The sequence below is a fragment of the Pelophylax lessonae genome (genome assembly GCF_965119305.1).
Source record: "Pelophylax lessonae genome assembly, chromosome: 8".
In the NCBI taxonomy this organism is placed as follows: Eukaryota; Metazoa; Chordata; class Amphibia; order Anura; family Ranidae; genus Pelophylax; species Pelophylax lessonae.
In genome coordinates this window covers 226,416,617-226,430,492 of record NC_138775.1, presented here as the reverse complement: position 1 = coordinate 226,430,492, position 13,876 = coordinate 226,416,617, and the positions used below count along the sequence as shown (strand labels likewise).

Sequence of the window (13,876 nt, the reverse complement as noted above, 5' to 3'; positions counted from 1 at the left end):
GAAGCGGTAGTTACCGTTCCCTGAATAGATCTTTTCCTTTACCTTTTCCTAAGATTAGTCCCTATACCTCACAGGAATCGGATCTGGTTGACCAGATAGGCCAAGAAGCCTCTAGTCGGGTGACTTCGGTCCCTGAGGTTCAACCAGAAAAGATCACCCTTCCTGATAACAATCAGGTATCTGATAAATGTGTGGGAACAGAAAACGACCAGACTTTCTCGGATGGTCGGGGCCAGATAGCTCTAGGGACGCCTGGTTCAGATCCAGTCAGCGCCAGTGGTCCTAAAAATTCTAGGCTGGCCTCGTCAAGCCGGCCTGGCCGACTTGGACATGCTAGTCGCAGACGTTCCGTGGGAACTTCGTCTCAGGGAATGTCTGTGGTCTCAAGGACCAATTTACCATTGTACTTTACAGTCGCTGGTTTTAATGGCCTGGCCATTGAGACCCAAGTACCGAAGGACAGAGGGTTGTCAGCTTCAGTCATTCCTACCCTTATTAAAGCAAGGAAAGCGACTTCCAGCAAGGTCTATTATCACACATGGAAGACTTATATTGCGTGGTGCGAATCTTTAGGATTTCCTCCACGTACCTATTCGGTGACTCGAATATTGGCTTTTTTGCAAAAAGGGGTTGAGCAGAAACTAGCCTTGAGCACCATCAAGGGTCAAGTTTCAGCATTAGCAATCTTCTTTCAGAAACCTTTAGCTACCAAGTCCTTGGTGCGGAATTTCATCCAGGGGGTGCGGCACCTGGCTCCACCAGTCCGCGCGCCCTTACCGCCCTGGGATCTTAATTTGGTTTTGTCGGTTCTACAGAAACCTCCCTTTGAAAACATCAGGGAGATTCCCTTGCTTACTTTATCCCAGAAGGTGGCCTTCTTGGTGGCTATCACTTCTGCTCGCAGGGTGTCAGAACTGGCTGCATTATCATGCCAGTCCCCATACCTAGTGATTCATAGGGATAAGGTAGTACTTCATCCTAAGCCATCTTTTCTTCCTAAGGTGGTTTCAGATTTTCATCTGAATGAAGATATTGTACTACCTTCCTTGTGTCCTCAGCCCAAGCATCATCGGGAACATGCGTTGCATTCCTTAGATGTGGTTCGGGCAATCAGGGTATACCTGAAAGCTACGGAATCATTCCGTAAGACGGATTCACTTTTTGTGATCACGGATGGCCCCAGAAAGGGTTTGCCTGCATCTGCCGCGACCATTGCCAAATGGATTAGACAAACGGTGGTACAGGCTTATTCTATTAAGGGTCAGAGTCCTCCGTTCCCTGTTAGGGCGCACTCCACTCGAGCGCTCAGTACTTCCTGGGCCTTTCGTCATCAGGCGTCAGTGGTCCAGGTATGTAAGGCGGCCACCTGGTCGTCGGTACATACCTTTACAAAATTCTATAAAATTGATGTGACGGCATCGGCAGATGCCTCATTTGGCCGCAAGGTTTTGCAGGCCGCAATTTGAGGAGACCGGTGGTCTACCTCGAGGGTTTTTTTCTGTTTGAAAAAAAAAAAAAAAAAAATTTTCTCTTTTTTGTTGAGTCTCATCATTAAGGATGAGCATTGTAAACTTCTAGTTGGCACCGGTTGGGCCTTCTAGATTGGGATTTGATTTCATTTTCCCACCCCTCATTTGTGATACTGCTCTGGGACGTCCCGAAGGTGCTGTATCACCGAGGACTACGTCTGTCAATGAGCGCTAGAGAAAAATGGATTTTTGTAAAATCTTACCGTAAAATCCTTTTCTCTTAGCTCATTGACAGACGTAGTCCCCGCCCCTCTGTTTTTTGAGTTGGGTTGGGTTAAAATCTCTAAAGACTGCTTTTTCACATAACTGATTTGCTGAGGCAGAGAGAGAGAGGATATACCCTCTGGGACTGCCCCTAGGGTGTGGCCAGAGCTTTTTAATTTCCTGTCTAGTCCTGCTCCTGTGGAGGCAACATAACCCGAAGGTGCTGTATCACCGAGGACTACGTCTGTCAATGAGCTAAGAGAAAAGGATTTTACGGTAAGATTTTACAAAAATCCATTTTTTTTTTATAGTGGTCTTATTTATGTAGATAACCAATAACTTTTTTTTTTTCTCAACATCAGGAAACTCTTACAAGTTTCAGGCTGGGAACCGTTCGAATGCCATGCTATGGTTCAAACATCTCAGTGCAGCCTGCCAAAGTAACAGACAGCAGGTAGGAGAACCTGCAATTCCAGCGGGGTCAGATAAAGTTTAGTTGAGTAAAGCTGCACATGTAAAAACTTTTCCTTGGTTTATTCCCCCCACTCATACCTTGACATGTGTACATCTTGGAAGCACAATTGGCCACATGTAAATATGTTAAAGAAGAAGTTCAGCTTTGTGAAAATGTTACATGTTCCACCCGATTTTAAGGTGGAACATATGACATGTACCCACTCCTGCAGCCACCGCCTGACCTGCTGCCTCTAGTGACAGCAAGCAGGAGATCTCCCCCCCCCCCCCTTTTGCTGTTACTATTTAAAAATAAAACTGATCAACCTGTCCGGCCACGTAATTTATTCACAGAGTTCTGTGAACGGAAAACCACAAGTACCGAGCATTTGCTTTGCTGCTGTCGGCTTGGAGTTCTCAGTGAACTAATATGGCACTGTTGAGTGCTCTGGTAGTTCATTGTCCCTTCCTGTCAGTGTGTATCTGCCTGCTCGTACGAGGTACAAGCAGGCATATACACTGATAAGTCTGCAGGAGTCCTGCAAAGCACTTGCGATCTGCTGATCAAGGGTGCAATGCTTTACAAGCTCCAAGTAAAAAAAATAAATAATTGCAATTTTTTTTCACCTGCAGGAAGATGTGCATTCATTTTTTTTTTTTTTTTTTTAAGCTGAACTTATCCTTAAAAGTTATTGATACCAGCACTTCATATTATGTCATTTTTTTACCCCACAATTCTCCTCGCTATCACATAAGGAAGAATTTTGATGAGAGCAAAACTGATTAAAACGGAACGGTTTAGGAAAATTGCACGCAGGTATTCAATTTCTCCTCTGCAAAAAGGAAACCTACCTGCCTGCTCACAGTATTCTGTTGTATGTACACTGAGCTGCACAAGTGCAGCTCAGTCTATATTCTAGGCACAGTGCCTGTGTGTCGGGATGACAGCATTCCTGGGCATGATTATGAAGCAACTTATACTTGAGGTATATCTTTTTCTGAGGCGCTTTAAAAAATTAGGCCCAGACATCATCTTTGATTGTTCTAGAACTTCGTGCAGTCCCTGCATCTATCATGAGAGCAGCAAGTTATTTTTGGTAAGACTCGATTATTCATAAGGATCAGAAGTGAATGAAAAATAGTATTATATGTTACATTAGGTTTTATGTAAGATCGGTGAATTTAGGGTAACCAGGGGCAGACTGATCATTCGGGGCGCTCGGGCAGTGCCAGGGGGCCCGTGACTGTGATGCCCAGGATCCGGAACAGATGCATGATATGGGAGGTTTGCTGCATCTCAGCATGTACTGGCTGGATCTGCAGGTATTCCCAGGGCAGCTCCACACCATTGGCTCTCCCACACGCCTTTTGGCATAACTGGTAGAAGAGTCATGAGTACACCCAGCTCTCACACCAGTCCAGCCTGCCACACTGTCTATTCTACCCCTGCAGCCGCAGCACAGTTGCCTCTCTGATCCTTCAGAGAGGCAACTGTGCCACCACCCTGAGTAACCAACAAGGATTTTTTTCTTCTACAGATATTTATCACCAGCAGCTTGCGAGTTGCGGCCAGGTATTTGAAATGGGGGACCCTAGAGAAGTAGGACATAAGGGGGCACTAAGGGGTACTCTGAAGGTACTTAGTATCTCCAGAGGGACCTCTTACATCCTCCTTCAGGGTGCCCCCCTATATCCTCTAAAGTGCTCCAGTTCCTTTAGGAACATGAACCACTGAGCACAGGTGCAATGCTTTGCAGGCTCCTGTGAGTAAAAATAAATGCACATTCTATTTCCTGCAAAAATATGTACATTTAAATACCGTAAAAAATGCTTCATCCAAAAATATTTCATTTCTTGTCATTAAAAAAAAAAAAAAGTAATCTGGGGTTGGCAACACTGCCCCGTGAGCAGGGGCTGTCTTATAGCGTTCCCCCTCCCCAATGAGGGATCGTGTGTGGATAGAGCGGATGAACAGTGTGACGGGTGGGGGAAATGCCTGAAATCGATCTTTTGTGGCTCTCACTGCAGCAGCTGAAAGCCAACATCTCCTGCTCCAGCGAGAGCCACAAAAGATCAGTTCTACTTATTTCCCCCACACCCGCTGCACTTATCCAGATTCCTCTCGCTGCCTTGACACCCCCCAGTGCCCAACCCTGCAGTGCTGCTGGCTTCCCTCCTTTCCCACCGGCAGCAGCTGCAGGCACACAGGAGATCTTCTGGATGGAGAGCAAGGGAGGGGCTGGTAAATGTAATTTATCGGCCCATTCCTTTTCCAAGTGAACACAGTAAGTGATCCATACCGGTCACTCACTGTGTTCATTCATAACTGAGGCATAGTAAACTCTGTTTCTCTATCGCTCATTGACAGACGTAGTCTTCTTGATTCTCAAGAGCTGGGTTATGTTGTCTCCGCAGGAGTAGGACTAGGCAGAATGACAAAACGTTCTGGCTCCACCCTGAGGGTATATCCTCCCTCTCTCTGCTACAGGGAATCAGTTTTTTTCTGTCTAGTCAGGAGTAAGGACCTAAGTTCCTTGCTGGGATCTTTTGGTCCTGGCAAGACTTTTTTTCTTTAAGAAAAAGACATTTTTTAGGTAGTTTTCTCCAGTGTTTTTTTCCTGTGAGATCTTCAAGCAAAAATGCCGGACTGGGCGACACTTGTGGTCACCCCAGCCGGCCTACAAGCGCGCGCAGACCATGGCATTGCGCTTGGTCGGCCGCGACATATTCAAGTAAGTATGCGGGGCCGGGCGACGGGCTGGATGTTGAGATCCAGTGGTCACCCCGGTTTCTGCCTAAGAGCGCGTGCAGACCAGTGCGCTGAGTCGGCCGCGACGGAGTCCCAGCAAAGGGACTGACTTTGCGAGTTAAAAGCTCGCTGGGACGCCAGGTACCAGAGAGTCGAGGCGTCCACAAAACCCCCACCCCGGTGGAGAGGGTATTGTGAAGAGAGGGTGCCTATCGGTTCGGTATGGTGAGTAAACGTTCCCTTTTTTCCTCATTATGAGGCAGTATATATTATGGGCCCCTCCATATATGGTCAGTATATATCTGATACTTACAAGTCCCCCTTGTAATACAGCATGTGTTTGTGGGAAGTGGACTTGGTTCAAGAGCTAACACTCTACCCAGCAGACTGTAAATTACAGCAGACATAGGAGGTATAATCCTACCTTATGTGCAGTGTATCTCTGTAGATCCATATGTCACCTCTTAGCAGAGTGCAGGTGGATGTGCTGGGAAGACGATATCGGCGGTCCGCCGCCATTTTGCCGTAGACCGAATGCATGTATGTCCTCAGGTCACGCCGGCCGCCATGTTTTTGGAGTCTTATGTCTCTTCTATGGGGGCGGCCATGTTTTGTGAGCCCAGCTACCTCGTGGAGGGCTGGGAACGCCGGAAGGCGTACACAGGGGGCGGAGCCACGCCTTCTGCCCGGGAAAAAAGCAAACAGCTCCTTCCAGTCTGTGTAAGACAGACGCTGACTGCAGTTTGTTGGAAACTGCACTGCATCGGTTGGTGAGCCTTGGGGGTCCCTCTCTCTCTTTCTGGGATCGAGAAGCAGGTACTCTGAGGGGCGCTATTGCGCTAGGGGGAGACACACAAAAAAAAAAAAAAAGAAAAAGTTTTTTTGTTTTTGCTGGCAAAGGTGTCCTGTATTAACATGGACCCTGCCACTCATGTATCTCCTCCGGATCCCCTCGAGGGGTCTGCGGGATCCTCCAGCACCCCATTGACAATTGAATCTTTGTCAGCTATTATGGAAACTTTTGTGTCCCGGGTGGAAGTGGCTTGTCAGGGACAGGGCGCAAGAAAGCGACCCCCGCCTAACCCCTTATTATCTGAAACTTCGGATTCAGACTCTGAGCCTATTTCTGCAGTTGCAGGTACTTCATCTGGTATTGGTGTCTCGGGTCCTGTCTCTTCAGACAGTGAGGAGGATGTTTCGGCATCCGCCATAGCCCGAGAGGAAGCGTTGGTAAACGCACTCATTGTATCTGTTCAAGAGACTTTAAGGTTACAGGGTACTCCATCGGAAATAGCTGAAACTGAGATCCCTTTTGGGACTAAAAAGCGCATCAAAGTGGCGAAGGTTTTTCCATTGCCCAAATGTTTTGGCAATCCAATCGAAGAAGAATGGCGTCTGCCAAAACGCACTTTTAATATTTCTAAACGCATTGACAGGCGTTATCCGTTTGAGGAAACTCTTATTAAGAAATGGACAGAACCACCTGTGGTGGATTCACCTATTGCTAGATTGAATAAAGCCACGGTTATTCCTTTAGAAGACGCTCCGTCTTTTAAAGATCCAGTGGATCGCAAGATAGAAGCTATGTCTCGCACCATGTTTTCCTTGATTGGATCAGCTTTCAGACCAATAGTTGCTATTGGTCTGGTTTCGCAGGCTGTAACTGAATGGACCAAGTGGTTACGCCGGGACTTAGAAGAAGTCCCTCAGGCGGTATCAGATTTGTTGGAACAAATGATACAGGGGTTACAGTTTTTTATGTGATGCGGCGTTAGACGCCACTCCATTAATGGCGCGAGCATCAGTCTCAGCAGTGGTTCTCAGGCGTACACTGTGGCTAAAAGGTTGGTTAGCCGACCAAGGTTCCAAAAAAGCATTGGCTAATATCCCCTTTTCAGGAGAGCGTCTATTTGGAGCCAACTTAGATGAGATCATTAAGGATCTCACTGGTGGAAAAAGCACCTTTTTACCGCAAAATTTTAAAGGTAGAGGAACTCGTCAAAGACGAGGGCCTTCTTTTTCTGCTCACAAGAGGTTTTTTGGTCCAGCGGGTGAAAAAACTAAGTCCTCCAAAGCTCCTACAGGAGGCGTCAGGGGTCGTTGGTCGGGCAAGCAAAAGCCCGCCCCCTCCAGACCTGAAGATAAACCATCCAAAGCCTGAAGGTGCGCCCCCACCCATAACTGGGGTGGGGGGACGTCTTCGCCGGTTCCCGGATCCATGGCTTTCCAGAATCCCAGACAATTGGGTTTGCGAAGTCATAAGGTCAGGGTACAAGATCGAGTCGATCTCTCCCACCGGCGCGATTCTTCCCTTCCAATATCCGTCTATCCGCAGATCGTTTAGAAGATCTGAGGAGAGCAGTCACAGATTTACTACAACAAGGAGTGGTAGTCCACGTTCCTTGGACAGAACGATTTCAAGGGTTTTATTCAAACCTGTTTACAATACCCAGGAAAGAGGGCAAAGTGCGTCCAATTCTGGACTTAAGAGCACTCAATTCTTTCGTCAACATAAGAAGATTCAGAATGGAGTCCATTCGCACGGTAGCAGCCTTCCTGCATCCAGGGGATGTCCTAGCGTCCATAGACATCAAGGACGCCTATCTTCACATTCCCATTTTCGCAGGACATCAGCGTTTTTTACGCTTTTCTGTAGAGGAGAACCACTATCAGTTTGTGGCGTTACCTTTCGGTCTCGCCACGGCTCCGCGGGTCTTCACAAAGGTGTTGGCCCCAATGTTGGCACTTCTGCGCCAAAGAGGTATATCGATTCTAGGTTACCTAGACGATCTTCTGCTTCATGCAGAGTCTCCTCAGACCTTGCTACAAAACATAGAAATTACTATGATTTCTTTACAGGAATTCGGGTGGCTGGTGAACCAGCAAAAGTCATTTCTGGTTCCCACCCAGAGGCTCGAATATCTGGGTCTAATTCTAGACACAGTCAGGACGAGAGTTTTCCTTCCGGTAGGGAAACTTCGAAAGATTCAATCAGCAGTCCAGTTGTTAGTGTCCAACAGCTGGTCTTCCCTTCGGACGTGCATGAGGGTTCTGGGGTTGATGGTGGCTTCATTCGAAGCAGTCCCATTTGCCCAGTCCCATACCCGAATTCTTCAGCAAGAGATTCTTCTCAGATGGAATCGGAATCCGGAATCCCTGGACAATCAGATACGATTGAGCAAACAGACCAGAGAGTCTCTGGTTTGGTGGCTTCGGTCTCCAATGCTCAGCCAGGGAAAGTCATTTCTGCCAATATATTGGACGATAGTGACCACGGATGCCAGTCTATCCGGATGGGGAGGAATTCTTGGTCAGTTATCTGTCCAGGGACTTTGGTCCCCGGAAGAATCCAGGTTACCGATAGATGTATTGGAACTGAGAGCGATCAGACTTTGTCTGATTCACTGGACCGAGCAGCTCCAGGGCAGCCCGGTTCGGATCCAGTCGGACAGTGCCACGGCCGTGGCTTATGTCAATCATCAGGGGGGCACCAAGAGTGTCCGAGCGGCCAAAGAAGTGGCTTGCATTCTTCGCTGGGCGGAACGATTTGTTCCAACAATCTCTGCGGTGTTCATTCCGGGGGTGGAGAATTGGCAGGCAGATTATCTCAGCCGTCAGACCCTGGATCAGGGAGAATGGTCCCTCCATCCAGACGTTTTCCACCAGTTGTGCCTACGGTGGGGCACCCCGGATGTGGATCTGTTGGCATCACGACTCAACAGGAAAGTTCAGAGATTCGTGGCTCGCTCCCGCGATCCTCTAGCAGAAACCGCAGACGCACTGATCGCCCCGTGGGGGCAATACCAGCTAATATATGCCTTCCCTCCTCTCGCGTTACTGCCAAGACTTCTTCGCAGGGTAGAGGAGGAAGGAATCCCAGTAATCCTGGTAGCTCCGGACTGGCCTCGTCGAGCTTGGTACGCCGACATGGTCAGACTGGTGGCGGACGTCCCATGGAGACTTCCTCTCAGGGAGGATCTACTGTCTCAGGGACCGATCTTCCATCCTGCTTTACGATCGCTGGCTTTAACGGCCTGGCTATTGAGACCCAGGTGCTGAAGGACAAAGGTTTGTCAGCTTCCGTTATTCCTACTCTAGTTGAAGCAAGGAAAGTGACTTCCAGAAAGATTTATCATCGCACATGGAAGTCCTACATTGCATGGTGTGAACCTTTGGGGTTCCGTCTTCGGTCTTATTCGATTAGCCGAATATTGGCTTTTCTGCAACAAGGGGTTGAGCAGAAACTGGCCTTGAGTACTATCAAGGGTCAGGTCTCAGCATTAGCCATCTTCTTTCAGAAGCCTTTGGCTACTCATTCCTTGGTGCGGAATTTCATCCAGGGGGTGCGACATCTGGCTCCGCCAGTGCACGCGCCGTTACCCCCCTGGGATCTTAATCTAGTGTTGTCGGTTCTTCAGAAACCTCCCTTTGAAGATATTAGGGAGATTCCTCTACCCACGTTGTCCCAGAAGGTGGCCTTCTTGGTGGCTATTACTTCTGCACGCAGGGTGTCAGAACTGGCTGCATTATCTTGTCGTTCACCATATCTGGTGGTTCATAGAGATAAGGTGGTTCTTCGTCCGAATCCATCCTTCCTACCAAAAGTGGTTTCAGAATTTCATCTGAATGAAGAAATTGTATTACCTTCCCTGTGTCCTAAGCCCAGTCATCCTCGGGAATTTGCTTTGCACTCCTTGGATGTGGTCCGGGCGATCAGGGTATACTTGAAAACGACAGACTCGTTTCGCAAGACGGATTCACTTTTTGGGATCCCAGATGGACCCAAAAAGGGGTTGCCTGCTTCTGCCGCGACCATTTCCAGATGGATCAGACAGACGGTAGTGCAGGCTTATTCTATTAAGGGTCGGGAGCCCCCGTTCCCTGTTAAGGCGCACTCCACTCGGGCACTTAGTGCGTCATGGGCCTTTCGCCATCAGGCGTCAGTGGTCCAGGTGTGCAAGGCGGCTACCTGGTCGTCGGTGCATACCTTCTCTAAACATTATAAAGTTGATGTAATGGCATCGTCTGATGCCTCATTTGGCCGCAAGGTTTTGCAGCCCGCAATTTGAGGAGACCAGTGGTCTACCTCGAGGGTTTTTTTCCGTTGGAAAAATTTTTCTTTAGCCTCATTCTTTGTTTATAATGAGCCTTTAAAACTTCTAGTTTGGCACCGGTTGGGCCTTCTAGATTGGATTTGATTTTGTCAATCCCACCCCTCATTTGTGGCACTGCTTCTGGATGTCCCAGCTCTTGAGAATCAAGAAGACTATGTCTGTCAATGAGCGATAGAGAAAAATGGATTTTTGTAAGAACTTACCGTAAAATCCTTTTCTCTTAAGCTCATTGACAGACGTAGTACCCGCCCCTCTATCATTGAGTTGGGTTGGGTTAAATTCTCTGTACTGCTTTAAACAGAACTGATTCCCTGTAGCAGAGAGAGGGAGGATATACCCTCAGGGACTGCCCCTAGGGTGGAGCCAGAACGTTTTGTCATTCTACCTAGTCCTACTCCTGCGGACACAACATAACCCAGCTCTTGAGAATCAAGAAGACTACGTCTGTCAATGAGCTTAAGAGAAAAGGATTTTACGGTAAGTTCTTACAAAAATCCATTTTTTTTTGCTTCCGTTTATGAATGGACAGGAGCCTCTATCTCCTGTTCATCTGCAGTGCAGCTGAGGTGACAGACAGTCTGGGGAATGTGTTCTCGGTCCCTTTCTCTGTCTCAAAAGTGAGACTTCAGGGGTCTGTTTAGACCCCTGTTATCTCACCAAAGGCCCCCCTCAAAAACGTGAAAAAAATGCAAAACGTTATTAAATTAAAATGAATTGAAAATTAAGATTTAAAGTTATAATTTGTAAAAAAAAATTCTATTTGACTATAATTTCTAAATAGAGTGCCCAATATGAAGCATTATTTAGCCACACCCACTGTGTGCTAGCACTACAGGTCAACATCTCCCTAGTAGGGGGACCCCAGTGCATTACTTTGCCCAGGGCCCATGATGCTCTTGAGGTGGCACTTCCCATGAGAGGTTCCTGTTGCTTTTATTGGTTCGCCAGCTTTGTCTCCTGCCACTTTGCATGTCACCGAGCTCGGTAACCCTCCGCACGGGTCTGCCAAATTAATGTTGCATCATAAAGATAGCTGCCGCGTGGCGGCCAGCTTTAAACCTGGGGGGCCCCATGGGTTGTCAGTCCACCCCTGAGATTGTCCAATCAAAATTCCCAGTTGTTTGTGCAAGCACAGTAGCTGATTTCTTTTTTTTTTTTAAACAGACAATTTTTATTTTTGTCACTTATATGGGAAAAGAGGTGCAATAGTACAGATGTTTCATAATATAAAACATCAGACAAGATGAGTGAAGAAACCTAGATCTAGGGCAAACAATACTAGATCTGCCAAGCTGGTTTTAGCCAAATCATAAACCTTATCAACATTAAGGGAAGGAGAAAATAGATGCTCAGGTTTAATTCCTCCCTGTATTAAAAACTCCACCAGATGTACTCTCTACCACCAGTGATATACAAATACCTCAATGGTGATCCCAGCATAGGAAAAAAACAATTCAGTCTCAGGCAGTGTAAGAGGACATGGAGCCACACAATGAGAATAGAGGAGAAGCGGTTTAACCTTGAGTTGCGTAGGGGGGTTTTCACTGTCAGTGTGATAAGGATGTTAAACTCTTTTCCACAATTGGTAGTGTCAGCAGGGAGTATTGATATTTTTTAAAAGACTCTTGGACGTGCATCTTAGTGAACACAACATACAGGGATATGGAAAATTATCCACACTGACACATATACACCTACACAGGTTGAACTGGGTGGACTATTGTCTTCAACCTTACCTACTATGTAACTCTGTAATATAAAAGGAAAATAGAAGAAAAAAAAAAAAAGAAGGGGGGGGGATTATAACGTACACTTACCCTGTCATACAACCAGGACCGGAGGCACCCATCACCACGCATTCGGTGTAGAACATAGACCTGCACCTACAGGGTATGGCTAAAGTAGGGGGAGTTTTCAAATGGGTTCTACAGTTCCCAGACCCAGTTATGGTGTTTAGGGAAGTGGTTAGGGATTCCATCCTCTTCACAACTTAGATCCTGGTATACAGTTCAACCAGGGAGGGAGGTTCCAGTTTCTTCCATTTTGAGTGCAACCAACCGTGTTAAGAGTGTTTTAGAGGTTAAAAAAATGTTGGTCGGGGGGAGAGAGTCGCAGAAGATAGGTTTGAAAGTTCAAGGGGCTCCAGGATCCACAGATGGAATGGACAAGAGTATGAACTATCTGCCAGTAAGGGGCAATCAGAGTGCCTGACCAGTATATGTGGTGGTTGTGAGGGAAAAATGGAGTGTAGCAGGTCTTTTGTTTGATACCAGTGAAAAATAATTTTGTACTTGTTTTCCTTATAGAAGGGTACAAATTAAAACTGTTAGCGGCCTGGGACAGAATTAGTTGCCATGTCCTCAAAGGTAGCTCTTCGCCCGAAATCCGCTGCCATTTTGTCATATAGGCATGCTGAGCTAAGGGTAGGGTAGGAACTGAAATAAGGACTTTATACATTGGGAGATCCGTTCCTTGGAAGATGGACTCTCTAAGCTTTTTCTTTTGCATGCCTTCAGCTTAGAAAATGGGAAGGAGTTTGTAAGGGATTGTGCGTTGTGGTGTAATTGTAAATAGCTAAAGAAGGCTGGTCTTGGAAGATCATAGGCTTCCTGCAAGTCCTAAAAGGAATGCAATATTCTAGTTCTGGCATCCAACAGTTGACCAAAGTGATAGAAGGCCTTTTCCTTTAAGAGAAGGAACATCTGCGATGTTAAACTATCAGGAATATTGGGTGTAAATATGAAGTTGCTAAAGAGGATTTTGAAGTAAGGGAATACGACTGCTTAGCATGTTTCCGTAAGGTTTGCAGGATATACATGGCTCCCAACAAGTTGGAAATAGAAGTATTGGCATCTTTGCTCCACAATATAGAGTTTGGATGAATATCGAAGCTTCTCAACCTCTGTCCGGCAGTTATAAGTGTGGAGGGTATACCAAGAAAAAAAGGGAACATAACTGAGCAGCCAGATAATATTTAGCAACATTTGGGAACGCAGGATAAGGATAGCCCTGTCCCTGGGAAGCGTATAGGACAGATTTAGCAATCCTGTGTCTTTTATTTTTCCAGAAAAAGTTAAGATAATTGGTTTCAAGTTTTTTTTAAGGTGAGAGGATGGGATAGGGATGGGCAGGTCTCAAATAAGTAAAGAAACGTGGATAGGATACAGTGCCTTCAAAAAGTATTCATACCCCTTGAAATTTTCCACATTTTGTCATGTTACAACCAAAAAATTTATTTTATGATAGACCAACACAGGGTGAAGTGGTAGGAAAATGATAAATGGTTTTAAAAATTGTTTAAAATATCTGAAAAGTGTGGTGTGCATTTGTATTCAGCCCCCTTTACTCTGATACCCCAAACTAAAATCTAGTGGAACCAATTGCCTTCAGAAGTCACCTAATTCGTAAATACAGTCTACCTGTATGTAATTTAATCTCAGTATAAATACAGCTGTTACAGCTGTTCTGTGAAGCCCTCAGAGGTTTGTTAGAGAACCTTAGTGATCAAACATCATCTTGAAGGCCAAGGAACTCACCAGACAGGTCCGGGATAAAGTTGTGGAAAAGTGTAAACCAGGGTTAGGTTCATCATCAAGAAAAAAGCTATTGTTGAAAGCCATAATAAGTCCCATTTGCACTTTGCGAGAAGCCAAGTGGGGGACACAGCAAACATGGAAGAAGGTGAAATCAGAATTAAATTTAACTTTTTGGCCTAAAAGCAAAACGCTATGTATGGCGGAAAGCTAACACTGCACATCACCCTGAACACACCATCCCCACCGTGAAACATTGTGGTGGCAGCATCATGTTGTGGGGATTTTTTTCTT

At 46.4% G+C, this 13,876-nt stretch overlaps 1 protein-coding gene across 4 annotated transcripts in view; it reads left to right on the top strand.

Moving 5' to 3' along the window:
* Positions 1-13,876, top strand: part of RALGPS2 (Ral GEF with PH domain and SH3 binding motif 2) — a 360,414-nt gene that overhangs the window by 340,961 nt on the left and 5,577 nt on the right. For all 4 annotated transcript variants that reach the window (XM_082265240.1, XM_082265239.1, XM_082265238.1 and 1 more), the window contains one exon: positions 2,096-2,187. In XM_082265240.1, the coding sequence (XP_082121366.1) occupies positions 2,096-2,187 (92 nt within the window). The remainder of the gene's footprint in view (positions 1-2,095; positions 2,188-13,876) is intronic.